Source organism: Chiloscyllium plagiosum, unplaced genomic scaffold, assembly GCF_037043375.1.
Source record: "Chiloscyllium plagiosum isolate Xiang-an unplaced genomic scaffold, Cpla_swu_hap1 HiC_scaffold_18, whole genome shotgun sequence".
In the NCBI taxonomy this organism is placed as follows: Eukaryota; Metazoa; Chordata; class Chondrichthyes; order Orectolobiformes; family Hemiscylliidae; genus Chiloscyllium; species Chiloscyllium plagiosum.
This window is the reverse complement of record NW_028270156.1, coordinates 80,295,317-80,316,215: the sequence shown is the minus strand read 5'-3', so window position 1 is coordinate 80,316,215 and position 20,899 is coordinate 80,295,317. Positions and strand designations below refer to the sequence as shown.

General features: G+C 45.4%; 1 protein-coding gene across 4 annotated transcripts in view; it reads right to left on the bottom strand.

Moving 5' to 3' along the window:
- The window catches only part of acp2 (acid phosphatase 2, lysosomal), a 123,215-nt gene that overhangs the window by 36,640 nt on the left and 65,676 nt on the right, over positions 1–20,899 (bottom strand). For all 4 annotated transcript variants that reach the window (XM_043706324.2, XM_043706322.2, XM_043706323.2 and 1 more), the window contains exons 9-10: positions 4,552–4,658; positions 2,815–2,999 (exon numbers count right to left, since the gene is read on the bottom strand). In XM_043706324.2, the coding sequence (XP_043562259.1) occupies positions 2,815–2,999; positions 4,552–4,658 (292 nt within the window). The remainder of the gene's footprint in view (positions 1–2,814; positions 3,000–4,551; positions 4,659–20,899) is intronic.

Genomic DNA, 20,899 nt, shown 5'->3' with positions numbered 1-20,899 from the left:
ATCTTTGGACTGTGGGAGGAAACCCACGCAGACACGGGGAGAATGTGCAAACTCCACACAGTCAGTCGCCTGAGTCGGGAATTGAACCCGGGTCCCTGGCGCTGTGAGGCAGAGAGTGGGCGGCACACTGTGCCACCGTGCCGCCCACTAAAGTTCTGGCTGACCAGGAGACTCTCTCATTCCATCTGTTTGCCACAGGTGTATTGGAAAGATTTACAGCTTGATAACCAACTTGTTTGACCACATCATGATATACATTCCAGGGTCAGCAATCCCGAGGGAGCATGTCAACCTGGAGCCCCTGTCCCAAGGTACAGTCACTATCACAAGACCTCCACAACTGCAATTATTGGCACACTACTCCCTGTAAACCTCTGCATTCTAAATAACTTTGGAAGGCATCAAATACTTGGAGAATCAATGTGAGAAGAAATCAAACAGAAATTACACTGCATTAAGCTGGTGATATAATAAAGTTGGTGGTGTCTTCCTCCTTGCTACTTCTATGTTCAGCTGCGAGAGCTTCAGAGGGTGAGAGCTGATCAGTTGAGCTCCAGAATGAAAGCATTACATAAAACATTATAACGCAGTACAGGCCCTTTGGCCCTCGATGTTGGGCCGACCTGTGGAACCAATATGAAGCCCATCCAACCTACACTATTCCATTCTCATCCATATGTTTATCCAATGACCATTTAAATGCCCTTAAAGTTGGTGAGTCTACTACTGTTGCAGGCAGTGTGTTCCACGCCCCCACTACTGAGTAAAGAAACTATCTCTGACATCTGTTCTATATCTATCACCCCTCAATTTAAAGCTACGTCCCCTCGTGCTAGCCATCACCATCCGAGGAAAAAGGCTCTCACTGTCCAACCTATCTAACCCTCTGATTATCTTATATGTCTCAAATTAAGTCACCCCTCAACGCTCTTCTCTAACGAAAACAGCCTCAAGTCCGTCAGCCTTTCCTCATAAGACCTTCCCTCAATATCAGTAGTAAATCTCCTCTGAACCCTTTCTAAAGCTTCCACATCCTTCCAATAATGCAGTGACCAGGATTGTGTGCAATATTCCAAATGTGGCTGTACCAGAGTTTTGTACAGCTGCAGCATGACCTCATGGCTCCGAAACTCAGTCCCTCTACCAATAAAAGCTAACACACCGTATATGCCTTCTTAATAACCTTATCAACCTGCGTGACAACTTTCAGGGAACTATGTACATGGACACAGAGATGTCTTGGCTCATCTACACTACCAAGAATCTTCCCATTAGCCCAGTACTCTTTATTCCTGTTGCTCCTTCCAAAGTGCATCACCTCACACTTTTCCGCATTAAACTCCATTTGCCACCTCCCAGCCCATCTCTGCAGCTTATCCATGGCTATCTGTAACCTACAGGAGGAAGTGAGGACTGCAGATGCTGGAGATCAGAGCTGAAAATGTGTTGCTGGAAAATTGCAGCAGGTCAGGCAGCATCCAAGGAGCAGGCGAATCAACGTTTTGGGCATGAGCCCTTCTTCAGGAATCTGTAACCTACAATATCCTTCAGCACTATCCACAACTCCACTGACTTTGGTGTCATTCGTAAATTTACTAACCCACCCTTCTTTTCCCTCATTCAGGTCATTTATGAAAATGACAAACAGCAGTGGCCCCAACACAGAGCCATGCGGTACACCACTAGTAACTGAGCTCTAGGATGAATATTTCCCATCAACCACCACCCTTTGTCTTCTTTCAGCTAGCCAATTTCTGATCCAAAATGCTAAACCACCCTCAATCCCATGCCTCCACATTTTATGCAACAGCCTACCGTGGGGAACCTTATCAAACACCTTATTGAAATCCAAATATACCACATCAACCGCTTTACCCTCATCCAACTGTTTGGTCACCTTCTCAAAGAACTCAATAAGGTTTGTGAGGCATGACCTACCCTTCACAAAATTGTGTTGATATCCCTAATCAACTTATACCTTTCTAGATGATTATAAATCCTATCTCTTATAACCTTTTCCAACACTTTACCCACAACTGAAGTAAGACTCACTGGTCTATAAGAATGAGGGTAGTCTCTACTCCCCTTCTTGAACAAGGGGACATTTGCTATCTTCCAGTCTTCTGGCACTATTCCTGTAGACAATTACGACATAAAGATCAAAGCCAAAGGCTCGGCAATCTTCTCTCTTGCTTCCCAGAGAATCCAAGGATAAATCCCATCCGGCTCAGGGGACAGATCTATTTTCACACTTTCCAGAATTGCTAACACCTCCTCCTTGTGAACCTCAATCCTGTCCAGTCTATTAATGTTATGCAGTCGATTCTGCTATAACACGGTAGTTCCTTTCTCATGCAATCCCATGTCATAGGAAAATTGTTTAATAGGAGCACCATTTAAACTAATGGGGCCGGAATCGCATTATAACCAATACACGCTTTCAAACTTTGCACTATAGAAACACTGTCCCCAATTCGTCAATCATGTTATAGTGAATTAGCACTAACGAAACGTGCGTTATAGCAGAACGACCTGTATAAGTATTACACTCAACACCACAATCAGCATTGGATGATTATTGACAACGGACATTCATGGGGTGTGCATTAACATCCTCACTAATGTAGCATCTGGCAGCAAAATGGTACTATTACATTCCAAATCCATTTTCGTTGCCAAACCGTGAAAATAGGCATCACTTGGCCTAATTCTGATCTCCCCCACCTCTGATACACAATAGTAGCCATGAACTGTATCCAGATAACAATGTCCACATCTCAGAAGTGAATTTAGAAAAGCTGTGATAGTAATTACCTGTCTGAATACTTGAGGGAGCTGGACTGGTGAACTTGCACTCTTCGTCTCGGTTGTCAGAGATCAGATCTTTGGTGTTTTCGATAAATGTTTCTAAGGGACAGTGCTCAGAGCAGGATGGCAGAACAAGCAGGTGAGGCTCAGTACTAGTGTCATTCCTGAAGTACATGTCCAATGTGAAGGACCTGCAGAAAGCACATATAGAAGGTGAGAAGAATGGGGAGGGGGGGGGTGGCAGAGGGAGTTGAAGGGACAAATACGTCTGGTCAATGTGACTCTGATGGGACTGAAAGAAAGGACAATAGTGCATAGATGTGACAGTAGTTAAGCTGTCTACTGACAAGCCCCAACACCTCACTAGCTACTGGAGGATATGCCGCAGAAACACTCACCCATTGGATAGTCAGAAAAACGGGGATTCATGGTTCTACTTGTACCTCTGGACTCTTCTCCGCTGTTATATACATATACTGCATACATACTGCAATATCGACACAACACAAATTGCCTTCAGTATCTCCATGCCCACTCACTCCATGTTGTTTTCAAGTTCTGGATTTAAGTCCCTAAACCTCTCTCTCTATTTTCCCTTTTTTTGACGAAGACTTGGATGCTGGACATCAAATTGGCTTAAGCGGTTAACTGTCAAATTGTACTTTACAATGTCGTTCAGAGGGAGGGCTGCACTGTCGGAGAGTCAGGACTGGGGGAGTGCTGCACTATCAGACGGTCAGTACTGGGAGGAGATGATGACCAACAGTGAGCCTTCACTGACAGGGGCTTGTATCTGAAGCTGATGCCTCAGAAATGACAAGTCAAGGTGCAGAGTTGTTGAGGCCGTGAGCAAAACGTCGAGGTGGAGATTAGCTTTGAGGTTTGTAAAAGACAAACTTATGTTGCCCATTTGAGTAGCCATTCAAGAGGAAGGTTTAGGAATCCTGAGAGGTGCATTTCTCTGAAAGGGCTGCCAGCAAAGTGTGCGTCGGAACTCAGCCATCATTGTCGAGATATTGTGCAGTGTTGGAGGTGAGTAGGACTTCCATGTTGCATTCCAAGTGGAGCTGAATGTGGGGCCTGGTCATTGTCGGCAATCCCCTCGGGGAGACTGCGGTCCCTGCCAGCAGAGGTCAGCAACTTGGGAGGATGTCATGCAGTGGGCATGGTCAATCTTGTGGCCTGCTCCCCTTTCAGGATAAGTCCAATGTCTTTGTCCAACTGGAGGAGGAGTCTGGAACTTGTGCTGAAGGGGAAGACTGCATAGCCGCACGGAGGGACAGTGCGTGAGCAGTCGCAGAAATGTGACTGGTGAGTGGCAGTGAGAGCTGCCCAAGATGACAAATAGGGCAGCATTAAATCTCTGATGAAGACCACGTAACTGGGAAATGGTTGAGGAACAGACATACAGTTCTGGGAGTCCTGGGAAAACATTGCCCAAGGTTTGAGAAACCACCATTTGTGGAAGAACCTCCTCATGTTGCGGAGACCAGTCAGAACCACATGAAACAGGCCACAGGAACTCTACAAACAGAACTTTGCCACCCGCTGATTAGAGGTCATGAGTTACATTTGTAATTGTTTGCTGGTGGACCTAGAGTGAATGGTCATTGTAAATAGCTTGTTTCTCTGAATTAATCTATGTCACAGATATTTATAAAGAGTTAAAGCCAGTGGACCCTTGTTATAAATCAATGGAGGTGCAGCCAGCAGTGACTGTTTCAGAGTCCCCACAGAACTCACCCATCATCCTCTTGGTACAGCTCAAACATGTGACAGGAAGCATAGGAAGGAATGGTGCCAGAGTACACATTCAATGCCATCTGAAGTGCTACGAGTGTTGTGTCATGCTGTGGAAAGAATACATTGTTTAAAAAGGTTAGAAATTGTTCTCCGAATCCCATTCTCCCTGGAACCAAGTCAGGCTGCAGTCCTATGAGAAGTTCCCCTTTTTCAACCGCATGCGTTAAATTGAGAAGCAACCAGTGGTTGGACATCTAGCCTGCTAAACACACAAAGCCTTTCCAAACCAAAATCATCAAACTGCAGGGACACAGGCCCTGTCTCAATCTCTGCTGGCCTTGGCATGTATAACCAACCTGAGAGGGGTGACGGTCCGGTGGTGTTATTGCTAGACTATTACTCCAGATACCTTTGTAATGAGGATCTCGCCATGGCAGATGGAATTATGAAAAACTCATCTGGTTCATTAATGTTCTTCAGGGAAGAAAATCTGCATCCTTACTTAGTCTGACCTATATTTGACTCCAGAGCCCCAGGATCGTGGTTGGCTCTGAACTGCCCTCTGAAATGACCTAGCAAGCACTCAGTTGTATCAATCACTACAAAGTCTCAAGAAAGAAATGAAATTGATGGACAACCTGGCATCGACCTAGGCACTGGAAACAACTACGCCAGAAACAGCCTTGTCAACCATGCTAAGTCTTCCTTACTAACAGCTGGGGGCTAGTGCCAAAATTGGGAGAGTTGTCTCACAGACCAGACAAGCAATAGCTTGACACACACTCACTCATGGGATCCTTTGTTACAGACAATGTCCCAGACATCACCATCACCATTCCTGGATATTTACTGTCCCATTAGCAGGACAGACCCAGCAGAGATGATGGCACAGTGGTAAACAGCTGTCATAGAAGCATAGGGTCCTAAAGCACGGAGACAGGCCCTTTGGCCCAAAATTCCATCCACTCTAACCCCATTCCCCTGCACTTGGCCCATATCGTTCTAAGCAGAAGTGGGTACTGCAGATGCTGGAGATCAGAGTCAAGATTAGAATAGTGCTGGAAAAGCACAGCAGGTTACACAGCATCCGAGGAGCAGGAAAGATCTTGTCCCACATTGTTCTAAACCTTTCCTATTCATGTATGTGTCCAAATACCTTTGAAATATTTTAATGTACCCACCTCAACCACTTGCACTGATAGCTCATTCCATGTGTGTACCATCCTCTGTGTAAAAAAAAAATTGCCCCTCAGGTTCCCTTTTATTCTTTCCCCTCTAACCTTAAACTGATGCCCTCTCGTCCTCGATTCCCCAACCCTGGGAAAACGTCTGAGTGCATTCACCCTATCCATGCCTCTCATGATCTTATACACTTCTATAAGCATGTAAGATGGGAGGGTGTTGACTTCCAGGCTCCATGAAGTCGCATAGTGTCAGATTTGTTTTATATACATGTTTATTGAAAATTTTTTACTCTTTTACCAAAAAAAGAAAAAGTTATAAAAGTACAGAAATACAGAAAAGTTGAAATAATATCACATTAGAGTAACGTTAACAATAAACTGCCTACTACTCTTCAAGATGCAACCATCTCCTATTTACTTAACCCAAATTAAACTAAACTCAAATTAAATGAAATAGTATTAAATTAAATTACAATCCAATGAAACTAATCCAATGACATTACATTACACTACGTTACAGTACTCCACTTGCTGCACCTCCACCGAAGCAACAGTTATTATAATCGTACTTACTAGGCCCCCCCTCCCCCGGGGTCCCTGGACCACTATATACGGCCCTCGTGGCTATATAAAGGCATTCATCAGTATCACTGATAGGTCCATGTCTGTGTAATTTAGAAAGGACCGCCATGCCTTATAAAATTGCTCTGTTCCATGGTGCACCATACTCGTCAGATAATCTTGGGAGACATGCTCCATCACAAGTCTGCGCCACCCCTGCAAGACCTGGAGGATTTTCTAATATCCAATTCATTAGAATGTTCTTCCTCGCAGAGTGTTTAAGCATGTTAAATAACCTCTTCCCATGCTCACCCAGAGAGGGCAGATTCGGTAGCCCCAAAAGAAGAAGGGACACCGGATCCTCCTTAACTTCAAGTCCCAGGATCTTCTCCAGCTCATTCACTATAGTATCCTAGTATCCGTGAATCTTGTTGCAAGACCAAAAGCAATGTGTGAGGGTGCCTGTGCTAATTTTACAGTTGGGACTTTTCAGAGAAGATCCTTTGCTAACCTCTGTGGTGCCATATGGGCCCTGTGGAGGATCTTCAATTGCATACCTTGTGCTTTATTGCACATTGAAATTTTCTTTACATTCCCCCATATATCCTCCCATGTTTCCGATGAGATTTCTTCCCCAACCCCTGATTCCAGATCTCATGGAGTCTCTCCATATCCCCCAAGGCACTCCCTCTCTGCAGATGATATATAGAACTGAGAGAGCGCATCCCACATCGGAGCACTCTTCTTTCTATATCCAAATTGTAGGGCTGAGCCAAGAGCATGGTCTTCTTCTGTATATAATCCCTAACCTAGGAGTATTGGAAAAGGTCCCTGTTAGGAATCCTGTATTTCTGACTTAATTGGTTGAAAGACATCAAGACCTCTCTCTTGAATAAATCTCCCAAACAAGAGATTCCGTTACCCTGCCATGCTCTAAAGCCGGAGTCCACTGACCCCGGTCTAAGTCCTGGAGCCCCCACTAATGGGGCGAACGGCTAAGTTGGTCGTCATTAATGGAGATGGAGAGGTCCAGGAAGGGGAGGGAGGTGTCAGAGATGGTCCAGGTAAATTTAAGGTCAGGGTAGAATGTGTTGGTGAAGTTGATGAATTGCTCAACCTCCTCGCGGGAGCACGAGGTGGCGTCAATGCAGTCATCAATGTAGTGGAGGAAGAGGTGGGGAGTGGTGCCGGTGTAATTACGGAAGATCGACTGTTCTACGTAGCCAACAAAGAGACAGGCATAGCTGGAGCCCATACCATGGGTGGTGTCTCGAACGTATGTGGGGAGTTCCTGGACTAGGGAGGATAGGACAGTGTCGAGGTAGGTAGAGATGAGTTCAGTGGGGCAGGAGCATGCTGACACAATGGGTCGGCCAGGGTGGTCAGGCTTGTGGATCTTGGGAAGGAGGTAGAACCGGGCAGTGAGGGGTTCCCGGACTATGAGGTTGGAAGCTGTGGGTGGGAGATCTCCTGAGATGATGAGGTTCTGTATGGTCTGGGAGATGATGGTTTGGTGATGGGGGGGTGGGGTCATGGTCGAGGGGGCAGTAGGAAGAGGTGTTCTCGAGTTGGCGTTTGGCTTCAGCGGTGTAGAGGTCAGTGCGCCAGCCTACCACTGCACCAGCACCACTAATCCATTATTGGAAGAGCTGCAGCCCTTGATAAAACCAGTCTGGTCCTCTTTTATAATAACAGGCAACACCTTTTCCAATCTCAGAGCCAGCACCTTTGATAAAATTTTGAAGTCTACGTTCAACAACGAGATGGGCCTGTATGACATGCAATCCTCAGGGCTTTCCCTTTCTTTAAAATAAGGGAGATATTGGCCTTTCTAAGAGAGGGCAGAAGACAGGCTTGGCTATACGAATGAATATACATCTCCAGGAGTGGTTCAACTCACGTGTGTATAAACCCTTTGTAAAATTCACTCGGGAACCCATCTGGACCGGGTGCCTTGCCACCTTGGAGCTGCCTTACAGCCTCCTGTATCATCAGAGGTGCATTTAAAAGGGAGGCCTGATCTGTGTTTATATCAGGGAGGCCCAGGTTTTCAAAAAAGGATTCCATTCTCGCTACTCCATCCCCAAAGCCCTCTGACCTGTATAACTCTGCACAGAATTCCCGAAATCTGGCATTAATCTTTTTCAGCTCATGAGTGACATTGCCAGTTCTCTCCCTAATAGAGGCAATGCACTGCGGAGCACTTTTCTCCATAGCCAGTTAAGCCCGGTATCTACCTGGCTTATCTCGATATTCGAACTGCCTTTGCTTTGCAAAGAAGACCCCTCTCTTCGCCGCTCATGTGAGCACTGAGTCCAGAGCATCTGGACAGCCGTGACCCGTTGTAACTTAACCACAATGGTCGGTTATAATATGCCAACTCGGCTGCTTTTAGCCGGTCTCAAGCACCTGCTGCTGCTCTCCTCTCTGCCTCTTTCTCGTTGTTCAGTCTGAAATAATCAGACCCCTTAAATACGTCTGGGTGGTCTCCCAAAGCACTGATGGATTACTGGCTGTACCCCAATTGAGGTCCCAGAAAGCCCTGAACGTCCTTGTCATGTCAAGGTTGACACCCTTCGGCAGAAACAAATCCATGCACCAGTGCAGTATGTCCACTTCTCTTGCTCTTAACATCCAAATACACTGCCGCATGTTCCGAAACAGTTATGTTCCCAATCCTGCAGGCCAACACCAAGCCCAAACAAACCGATGGAACAAAGAACATATCAATTCTTCTGTGGCACTTCTGCGGGTTGGAGTGAAAGGTAAAACCCTCCCATTAGGGTGGAGACACCTCCACTAGCCCCAACTCCTTACACAAGTCCAATTACTGTCTACACTGCAGAGGTTTCCCCGACAGACCCCTTGGCGTCCTGTCTATCCCAGGATCCATGAAACGATTAAAGTCTCCTCCTATAATCATACGGCACACCTCAAGAGCCATTCATTTAGAGACCGTGTCAACTAAAAATTTAAGAGGACGCGCCGTGGGACAGGAAACATTCAGGGTGCCATTCTCTTCTCCGTGTACCAGAGCCTTGAGACGGATGAACAGTCCATACTCATCCTTGGTTTAATCTATCACTTGAAATGGGAGGTTCCTTCATACCAGTGTGGCCACTCCTCTGCTTTTGGAGTTAAAGGAGGAAAAGAACACCCTATCATGTCCCCCCTGCAGTAACTTCAGATGTTCCCTATCGGTTAAATGTGTCTCTTGCAATGTCAACCCTTTCCTTCTTAAGATTTGAGAGCACTTTTTTTCCTTTTAATGGGGGGATTGGCTCCCCTTTCTATTCCAGGTGCACCACCTGAACAGATCGCTAGCCACGATCGCACACTACAGCCCGCAGTCCCCCGAGAGGAAGAATGTGCAGCGAGTGGAAAAAACACGACTTTATCAAATCTAAAAGCTATTCCTACAAATACTACTAAAACTAAGAAACTAACCACTACTCCTAACTTGAACAAATAAACACAAAAACCACAAATCTCCAGAGATCTCCCCCTTCGCCCATAGGGGGCATTCACTCCCAACCTTACAGCCATCCTGGCACGTTCCAGTTAAGGCCGTGCCCCAAACCCAGACAATGGGAAAAAAAACATGTTATTTACATTGCTGCAAGTTAACAATAGATGCCCTCCTCTGACCCTCCACATCTCAACACCACACATCTTTACACTGAAAAAATAACCACTCCTCATCCAGAAAACAGAACAGAAAAAAACAGATAATTACCAAACGGATATAATATAAAACAAACCAGCTTTTACACCAAAGCATTACCAAGCCTATGAGGCCCAAGACCACGATAGGGAAAAGACCAAAGAAAGAGAAGATGGAAAAATATTGTGCCATTGTCCACACACATCTTTCCCTCTTTCCCCCTCGGTCCAAGTCTACCATACCAGCAAGTTCAAAAATTCTTTTGTTTGTTTTCCACCAAATCAAAGTTGAAGACAGACCCTCCATGATTAAAATGTAGTACTGCTAGGTACCTCAGAGAATATTGAATATTTAAATCTTTTTTTTTAACATCATCAAAAGTCTTCCTTTTCTTAATTATTAGACCGGAAGTCATAGGAGTGGAAGGAAGGTCAGTCAGCCCATCGAGCCATTCAATCATGGCTGATGGGCATTTCAACGCCACTTACCCACACTCTCCCCATATCCTCTAATTCCTTGCGAGATTAAGAATTTATCAATCTATGGCCTCAGTAAAGTCTTGCAAAAACATTATCGTCGAACCTTTATAAACCAGAGCCTGTGGATCTCTTCCTAGTCTTCTGCACATTTCTATTATTAACTGCTTTTCTTTACAGTGCTGGAGTCGCACTAGGACTGAGCTGATGTGACCCGGACTTGCGCATCGCGATCTGGTGGGCTTGCTCCACACTCACTGGCCCGGCTCGACTTGATCTCCAGCCCCAGCAAGTCCAAGAGCCACCACTCAGGAAACTCAGCCAGAGTCTCGCCCTCCTCATGCTCCGGAAGACCCACGACATGTAAGTTTTTTCTCCAAACTCGATTTTTGAGGTAGTCTACCTGTTCCAGCAAGGTTCAGACCTACCCCTCGGAGTTCTCTGTCATGAACTCAGAGGCCGCGGTCCTTTGCTCAACCGCTTCCACCGCTGATCCAACTTCCGGATCTCCTGCTCATGCTTTGTCAGCCTGGCAGTAATCGGTTCCAGCGCTGTTTTGATTTTTTTCATGGAGTTTTGCAAACTCAGTGAGTAGATTCTGCCGCTCTACCGAGCTTAAAGGCACCGCCATGGCAGTTGAAGCAGCGACTGCGGGTGTGCCCGACACAGTAGGGGACTGCCCTGCCTGCTGCACTCCCCCAGCTCCCTTTCCTTCAGACTTCTTCATTTTGACTCCAGAGTCTCCAAATCCTAATTTAAAGTGTTCTCGGTGTTCTACCTGCCTTGTGCTAAACATTTTCCTCAGGGGTGGCTAATGGGGGCTGGGGGAATAGGAGCCCACCATGCCAGAGTATGGCACAGAGCCCAACACAGCAGACTTTTCAGACTGCTTCCACCTTGAATCTCCATGGTGTCAGATTAAACATGGGCAAACTCTTGTACTGTTCTCCCTCAGCTGATGAATCAGTACTCCTCCATGTTGAATGACACTTCAAGGAAGCACTAATGATAGCAAGGGCACAAGATGTACTCTGGGTGCGGGGTTTCTATGTCCACCACCAAGAATGGCTCAGCAGCAGCACTACTGATCAAGCTGGTCGGGTTCTAAAGGATGTAATGCTAGACAGGGTCTGTGGTAGGTAGTGAGGGAACTAACAAGAAGGAGAAATATACTTGACCTAGTCCTTACAAATCTGTCTACTACAGATGTATGAATCCATGATAGTATTGGTAAGAGTGACCACTGCATTGTGGAGTCATTGTGGAGACAAAGTCATGGCTTCACGTTTAGAATACCCTCCATCATGATGTGCTGCACTATCACCTTTGAACAGATCCAGCAACTAAAGACTTGGCATTCATGAGGTGCTGTCGATCATCAACAGCAACAGAATCATACTCCAACACAAAAATCTGCAACCTCATGGCCTGGCATATCTCCCACTCAACCATTACCGTCAAGCCAGGGATCAACCCTCGTTTAATGGAGAATGCAGGAGGGCATTCCAGTAGCAGCATTAGACATACCTGAAAATGAGGTGTCAAGCAGGTGAAGCTACCAAACAGGACTACTTGAATATCAAACAGCATAAGCAGTAAGTGACAGGTAAGCAATCCCACAACAACAGATCAGATCTAAGCTTTGCCACAGCTAGTCATGAATGGTGCTGGACATTTAAATAACTGACTGGAGGAGGCGGCTCCACAAATATTCTCATTGTCAATGAAACCAGCCCACTCAACTGCAAATATAGTACTTAGGACAAAAGGAGATGGGAAGACAGTGGGGCTGGGAGTCCACTGGATAATCAGCCATGAGCACACTGAATGTGGAGCAGATTCAAAGGGCCTATTCCTGCTCCTATATTCTATGTCAAACCAGTGCAAAATATAAGAACGAGGCATTTGGAACAAGCTTCAGTCAGAAGTGCCAAGTGGATGATCCATCTCGACCTCCTCCAGTGTTCCCCAGGGTCACAGGTACTAGTCTTCAGCAAATTCAATTAACTATCCATTGTCTCCAAGAAACAGTTGCAGACAATGGATAGTGCAAAGGCTATGGGTACTGACATTTGAGAAATAGACCTGCAGACTCCAAAACCTGCCTCTGTCCTAGCCAAACTCTTCCATTACAGCTGCACTTTCATCTAGCTGACAATGTGAAAAATTGCCCAGGTCTGCCCTGTATGCAAAAAACAAGATGAGTCCAACCCAGCCAATTACCGCTCTTGATCATCAGTAAAGCGATTGAAGTGGTCATCAACAGTGCAACAAGCAGCACCTGCTCTACAATAACCTGCTCAATGATGCCCAGTTTGGGTTCCACTAGGGACTGTGCTCTTATCTCAGGACAACTGAAGTTGAAATGAGCTGAACTTCAGAGGTGAGGTGATGTGAGAGTAACAGCCCTTGACATCAAGACTGCATTCAACCAAGACTGCAGTCAAACATTTAAGGAGCCCGATCAGAACTGGGACCAAAACTCAATGCTGGTTGGAGTCTTACTTAACATAGAGGAAGATGGTCATCTTTGTTGAAAGTCAGTTACCTCAATTCCAGGACATCTCTGCACGAGTTCCTTAGGGCAGTGTCCTAGGCCCAACCATCTTCAGTTGCTTCATCAAATGACCTTCCACCCAAGATAATATCAGAAGTGGGAATGTTCTGAGATGATTGCATAATGTTCAGCACAATTTGCGATTCCTCAGATACTAAATGATGAGAACGAGGGTAGGTCCGATCAAGGACAGTAGTGGGAGACTGTGTATTGAGTCGGAAGAGATAGGAGAGGTCTTGAATGAGTACTTTTCTTCTGTATTTACAAACGAGAGGGACCGTATTGTTGAAGAGGAGAGTGTGATAGGGACTGGTAAGATACTTGTTAGGAAGGAAGACGTGTTGGGCATTTTGAACAACTTGAGGATAGACAAGTCCCCCGGGCCTGACGGGATATATCCTAGGATTATGTGGGAAGCAAGAGAGGAAATTGCAGAGCCGTTGGCAATGATCTTTTCATCTTCACTGTCAACGGGGGTAGTACTAGGGGACTGGAGAGTGGCGAATGTTGTGCCCCTGTTCAAAAAAAGGGAATAGGGATAACCCCGAGAATTACAGGCCAGTTAGTCTTACTTCGGTGGTAGGCAAAGTAATGGAAAGGGTACTGAGGGATAGGATTTATGAGTATCTGGAAAGCCACTGCTTGATTAGGGACAGCCAGCACGGATTTGTGAAGGGTAGGTCTTGCCTTACAAGTCTTATTGAATTCTTTGAGGAGGTGACCAAACATGTGGATGAGGGTAGAGCAGTGGATGTGGTGTACATGGATTTTAGTAAGGCATTTGATAAGGTTCCCCATGGTAGGCTTATGCGGAAAGTCAGGAGGCATGGGATAGAGGGAAATTTGGCCAGTTGGATAGAAAACTGGCTAACTGGTCGAAGTCAGAGAGTGGTGGTAGATGATAAATATTCAGCCTGGAGCCCAGTTACAAGTGGAGTTCCGCAGGGATCAGTTCTGGGTCCTCTGCTGTTTGTAATTTTTATTAATGACTTGGAAGAGGGAGTCAAAGGGTGGGTCAGTAAATTTGCAGATGATACGAAGATTGGTGGAGTTGTGGATAGTGAGGAGGGCTGTTGTCAGCCGCAAAGAGACTTAGATATGATGCAGAGCTGGGCTGAGGAGTGGCAGATGGAGTTCAACCCTGTCAAGTGTGAGGTTGCCCATTTTGGAAGGACAAATAAGAATGCAGAATACAGGGTTAACGGTAGGGTTCTTAGTAAGGTGGAGGAGCAGAGGGATCTTGGGGTCTATGTTCATAGATCTTTGAAAGTCGCCACTCAGGTGGATAGAGCTTGTAAGAAGGCCTATGGTGTATTAGCGTTCATTAGCAGAGGGATTGAATTCAAGAGTCGTGAAGTGATATTGCAGCTGTATAGGACCTTGGTTAGGCCACATTTGGAGTACGGTGTGCAGTTCTGGTCGCCTCACTTTAGGAAAGATGTGGAAGCTTTGGAGAGGGTGCAGAGAAGATTACCAGAATGTTGCCTGGAATGCAGAATAGGTTGTACAAGGATAGGTTGAGTGCTAGGCCTTTTCTCAGTGGAACGGTGAAGGATGAGGGGTGACTTGATAGAGGTTTATAAGATGATCAGAGGAATAGATAGAGTAGACAGTCAGAAACTTTTTCCCCGGGTACAACAGAGTGTTACAAGGGGACATAAATTTAAGGTGAAGGGTGAAAGGTATAGGGGGGATGTCAGGGGTGGGTTCTTTACCCAGAGAGTGGTGGGGGCATGGAATGCGCTGCCTGTGGGAGTGGCAGAGTCAGAATCATTGGCGACCTTTAAGTGGCAATTGGATAGGTACATGGATGGGTGCTTAAGCTAGGACAAATGTTCGGCACAACATCGTGGGCCGAAGGGCCTGTTCTGTGCTGTATTGTTCTATGTTCTATGTAAAGCAATCTATATCTAAATGCAGCAAGACCTGGACAATATCCAAGCTTGGGCTGACAAGTGGAAAGTAATATTCCCACCACACAAATGCCAGGCAAAGGTCATCTCCGGTAAGGGACGAACTAACCATCGCCCCTTGACATTCAAGGGTATTACCATCACTGAATCCACCACTATCAACATCCTGGGGGACACCATTGACCAAAAGCTAAGCTGGACTCATCATATAAACACAAGACCAGGTCAGAGGCGAGAAGTAATGCAATGAGTAACTCTCCTCTTGACTTCCACCTACAAGAGAAAGTGAGGTCTGCAGATGCTGGAGATCAGAGATGGAAATGTGTTGCTGGAAAAGCGCAGGTCAGGCAGCATCTAGGGAACAGGAGAATCGACGTTTCGGGCATTAGCATTCTTCCTGAAGAAGGGCTAATGCCCAAAACGTCGATTCTCCTGTTCCCTAGATGCTGCCTGACCTGCTGCGCTTTTCCAGCAACCCATTTGTGGGCGGCACGGTGGCACTGTGGGCGGCACGGTGGCACAGTGGTTAGCACTGCTGCCTCACAGCGCCTGAGACCCGGGTTCAATTCCCGCCTCAGGTGACTCTCTGTGTGGAGTTTGCACATTCTCCCTGTGTCTGCGTGGGTTTCCTCCGGGTGCTCCGGTTTCCTCCCACAGTCCAAAAGATGTGCAGGTCAGGTGAATTGGCCACGCTAAATTGCCCGTAGTGTTAGGTAAGAGGTAAATGTAGGGGTATGGGTGGGTTGTGCTTCGGCGGGGCGGTGTGAACTTGTTGGGCTGAAGGGCCTGTTTCCATACTGTGTGGGCGGCACGGTGGCACAGTGGTTAGCACTGCTGCCTCGCAGCGCCAGGTCAGGTGAATTGGCCATGCTAAATTGCCCGTAGTGTTAGGTAAGGGGTAAATGTAGGGGTATGGGTGGGTTACGCTTCGGCAGGTCGGTGTGGACTTGTTGGGCCGAAGGGCCTGTTTCCACACTGTAAGTAATCTAATCTAATCTAATCTAATTTCCATCTTCTACCTACAAGACACAAGTCAGGAATATGATCGAATGTTCTCCACATTCCTAGATGGGTACAGCTCCAGAAACACTGAATAAGCTTGACACCATCCAAGAAAAAGCAGCCCGCTTAATTGACAAACATCCACTCTCCCCACCACCAATGCTCAGTAACAGCAAGATACGAGATGCACTGCAGGAATTCACTAAAGATCCTTAGACTACATTTTCCAAACTCGCAACCATTTCTAGGAGGACAAAGCAGCAGACACCTGGGACACCACCACCTGCAAGTTCCCCTCCAAACCACTCACCATCCTGACTTGGAGTTGAAAAGTGTGGCGCTGGAAAAGCACAGCAAGTCAGGCAGCATCCAAAGGCTTGGAAATAAATCACTTCTTCCACTATCGCGGAGTCAAAATCTGTGAAATGCCTGCCAAATAGCACTGTGGGTCAACCTAGAGCACATGGACTGCAACGGTTTGAGATGGTAGCTCACCATCACTTTCTTAACGGCAGTTAGGGTCAGGCAATAAATGGTGGCCCAGCCAGTGGCAGCCATGTTCTACGTCCCATTAAATCAAACCAGCACTTCATAGCACAGTATGTCAAATGAAAAGCTGTGCATTTGAAGAGCATTTTAGTTCACCTTGGATGGCATTGAGTACTTCATCACTAAGGAGCAATTTATATCTACTTGAGAAGGCAAATGTGGCACTCATAACACACCATCTGACAAGGTGGCATTCCTCAGCACTGACCATCCATAAGCATGGCACTCTCTTGATAATGACCCCAAAAGCAGGGAACTATAGATCAGTGATCCCGACATCAGTGGTGGGCAAGTTGTTGGATGGGATCCTAATGTGTGGGATTTACTTGTATTTGGAAAGGAAAGGACAAATTATGGATAGTCTGTAGGGAATTTAATCTAATCTAATCAACATGGTTTTGTGCATGGCAAATTGTATCTCACTAACATGGTTGAGTTTTTTGGAGAAGTGACAAAGGATTGATGAAGAAAGAGCAGTGGATGTGGGCTATGTAGACTTCAGTAAGATGTTTGACAAGATTCTGCATGGTAGACTGGTCAGCAAGGTTAGATCACATGAAATACAGGGAGAACTAGCCATTTGGATATGTAACTGCTCAAAGGTAGTAGTCAGAGGGTCGAGTGGAGGGTTGCTTTTCAGACGGGAGACCTGTGACCAGCAGTGTTCCACAAGGATCGGTGCTGTGTCCACTACTTTTTTGGCATTTATATCAATGATTTCGATGTCCATTTACATAAATGATTTGAAAATGAATATAGGAGATACGGTTAGTAAGTTTGCAGGTGACACCAAAATTGGTAGTGTAGTGAACAGCCAAGAAGGTTACCTCAGAGTACGACGGGTCCTTGATCAAATGGTCAAAGAGGAGAGGATGGAGTTTAATTCAGATGAATGTGAGGTGTGACATTTTCCTAAGGCAAATTAGAGCAGGATTTATATACTTAATGGTAAGGTCCTGAGGAGTATTGCTGAACAAAGAGATCTTGGGCTGTAGGTTCATCATTCCTTGAAAGTGGAGTCACAAGTAGACAGGATAGTGAAGAAGGTACCCTTGCATTTATTGGTCAGTGCATTGAGTATTGGAGTCGGGTTGTTATGTTGCAGCTGCACAGGACATTGGTTAGGCTATTTTTGGAAAACTGCGTTCAATTCTGGTGTCACTACCATAGGAAAGATGTGAAACTTGAAAGGGTTCAGAAAAGATTTATAAGGATGTTGCCAAGGTTGGAACATTTGGGCTATAGGGAGAGGCTGAACAGGCTGGGGCTACTTTGCCTGGGGTGTTGGGGGCTGAGGGGTGACTTTGTAGAAGTTTCTAAAATCAGGAGGGTCATGGATAGGGTGAAAAGCTAGGGGCTTTTCCTAGGGGAGCCCAACATTATAGGGCATAGGTTGAAGGTGAGAGGGGCAAGATTTAAAAGGGATTGAAGGAGCAACATTTTCAGACAGAGAATGATGCGTTAGAGTTCTTTGGTGAGTGACCAGGAAGGCTGACAAAGGCAGGGCGGCAGACGTAGTCTATATGGATTTAAGTGAGGCTTTGGATAAGGTTCCACATGATAAGCTGCTCTGGAAGGTTAGATCACATGGAATCCAGGGGGAGCTGGCAAATCGAATACACAATTAGCTTGATAGTATGAAGCAGAGGGTTATAACGGAAGGATATTTCTTGGACTGGAGGCCTGTGACTAGTGGAGTGCCTCAGGGATCAGTGCTGGGCCCATTGCTCTTTGTTATCTATATCAGTGATCTGGATGAGAATGTACAAGGCATGATTAGTAAGTTTGCAGATGACACTAAAACATGGGGTATCGTGGACAAAGAGGAGGGTTATCAGAAATTGCAGCAGGACCTTGATCAGCTGGGGAAGTGGGACAAGAAATGGCAATTGGAGTTTAACACAGATAAGTGTGAGATCCTGCATCTTGGAAAATCAAATCCAAGTGAATGGTAGGGCCTTAAGGAGGGTTGTGGAACAGAGAGTCCTTGGAGTTCAGGTGCAAGGTTCCCTGAGAGTAGAGTCAGAGGTAGACAGGGCAGTGAAGAAGACTTTTGACACACTGACCTTCATCAGTCAGGACATTGAGTATAGGGAAGTTATGTTGCAGTTGTACAGGATGTTAGTGAGGCCGTACTTGGAGTATTGTGTTCAGTTTTGGTCACCTTGCAATAGGATGGATGTTGTTAAACTGGAAAGAGTGCAGAAGAAATGTTGCCAGGACTCAAGGGACTGAGTCATAGGGAGAGGTCGGACAAGCTAGGACTTCTTTCTTTCGAGTGTAGGAGACTGAGGGGGGATCTTATAGAAGTGTATAAGATCATGAGAGGCATAAATAGGGTGAATGCACTCAGTCATTTTCCCAGGGATGGGGAATCGAGGACGAGAGGGCATCAGTTTAAGGTTAGAGGAGAAAGAATAAAAGGGAACCCGAGGGGCAACATATTTTACAGAGATGGTACGTCTATGGAATGAGCTGCCAGCAGAAGTGGTAGAGTCATAATACTTAAAAGACATTTGGACAAGTGTCTGTTGCATGGGAATTTCATGAAAGGGGTAGTGCTTAGGTTATAAAGTATCAATTTAGCAATTTGAGTTCCTTTCTTGCTATTGGTTAAAATTGCTTCATAAAGTTTTTTTTTGTTTATGAATAAAACTGGAATGTCTATTCTTTTATGCTGAATTAAGCAATTAGAAAAAAATGGGCAATTTAATTGTTTAATAAGATTTTTATTTTTCTGATAGCTTCCAGAATAGTGGCCTCTTGTATATCTGAAATATGATTTGTCAATTTTATACTTAATGCCCCAGAAGCCAGTCATAAGCCTTCTTTATCATCTTATCCACTTGTGCTGCCACAGTCAGGGTGCTATGGATGTGCACCCCAAGATCACTGAATATCAAATCTCCTAAGATTCCTGCTGTTTACTGCACACTTCTCTCTTGCAGCTGACCTCTCAAAATGCATCGGCTCACACAAAAAAAATTTAAGTTAAAATCACTATAGTCTTACCAAAGCGCAGAGCTGTTCTGTCATTAGACAGATGACTGGTGGTGATTTAACCTGAGGATCACCATGCCTCAGGCGAGGGGAGGGGTTGAGAATTGTCTCTTTCATGATAGTCTCAGCTGATGAGGGCATTAAACTCACACTGTTGGCATCAATCTGCATTGCAAATCAACCATCCAGTCAACTGAACTAACCAGCCCCCTATTAAAACATATATATTGTAATTTAACAGGCGATTTACAAAATACAAAAACTGTACTTAGAGATTCCTAACTCAATTCTTGTCTTGAAATTATTGAACTATGCCACTTGGTGTTAAATTCCTCATATTAACTGCAGTTAGATTTTCAAATCAATACACATTTTCTAGTTTTCTCACAAAGTAATCAAACAGTTAGGTAACATTTCAAGATTATTTGGCACCAATTACACACTTACAGAATCGGAACAAGTCAGGCAAAGTCACAAGGCATCATGCATTTCACATACACATCTGTTGCACAATTATGAGGACCAGATTATGGCATGTGAAAGGCTGACTGAATATGAAAAAAGTGAAATACAGATTCAGGACAAGGCCTTTTGTCCAGAGGAGAGCTACCAAAGGTTGGCACCAAAGAAACACATAAACTAGAAAGGTCAGTCAGTGAAGCAACGGCACCAATATAGGGAAAACAAGGGAACCCAGCTGTATATGGCCCTATTCTAAAGTGGAAGATGACAGATAGGAGGCAAGATTCATAGATGGGCAAAATGAGGGAAAGATGTGGAAGGCGAGTAAAAGAAGCAAGAGTTCTAATGATAGCAAGGGGAAGATAGAACATAGAACATTACAACCCAGCACAGGCCCTTCGGCCCTCAATGTTGCACCGACCTGTGGAACCAATCTGAAGCCTATCTATCCTACACTGTTCCATTTTCATCCATATGTTTATCCAATGACCATTTAAATGCCCTTAAAGCTGGCGAGTCTACTAATGTTGCAGACGTGTTCCACTACCTCAGAGGGTAGTGTTTTACTACCCTCAGAGTAAAGAAACTACCTCTGACATCTGTTCTATATCTATCACCCCTCAATTTAAAGCTATATCCCCTCGTGCTAGCCATCACCATCTGAGGAAAAAGGCTCTCACTGTCCACCACTACCTAACCCTCTGATTATCTTCTATGTCTCAATTAAGTCACCTCTCAACCTTCTTCTCTCTAATGAGAAAGCCTCAAGTCCCTCAGCCTTTCCCCATTAGACCTTCCCTCCATATCAGGCAACATCTTAGTAAATCTCCTCCGAAACCTTTCCAAAGTTTCCACATCCTTCCTATAATGCAGTGACCAGAACTGTACGCAATACTCCAAGTACAGCCGCACCAGAGTTTTGTACAGCTGCAGCATGACCTCCTGGCTCCGAAACTCAATCCCTCTACCAATAAAAGCTA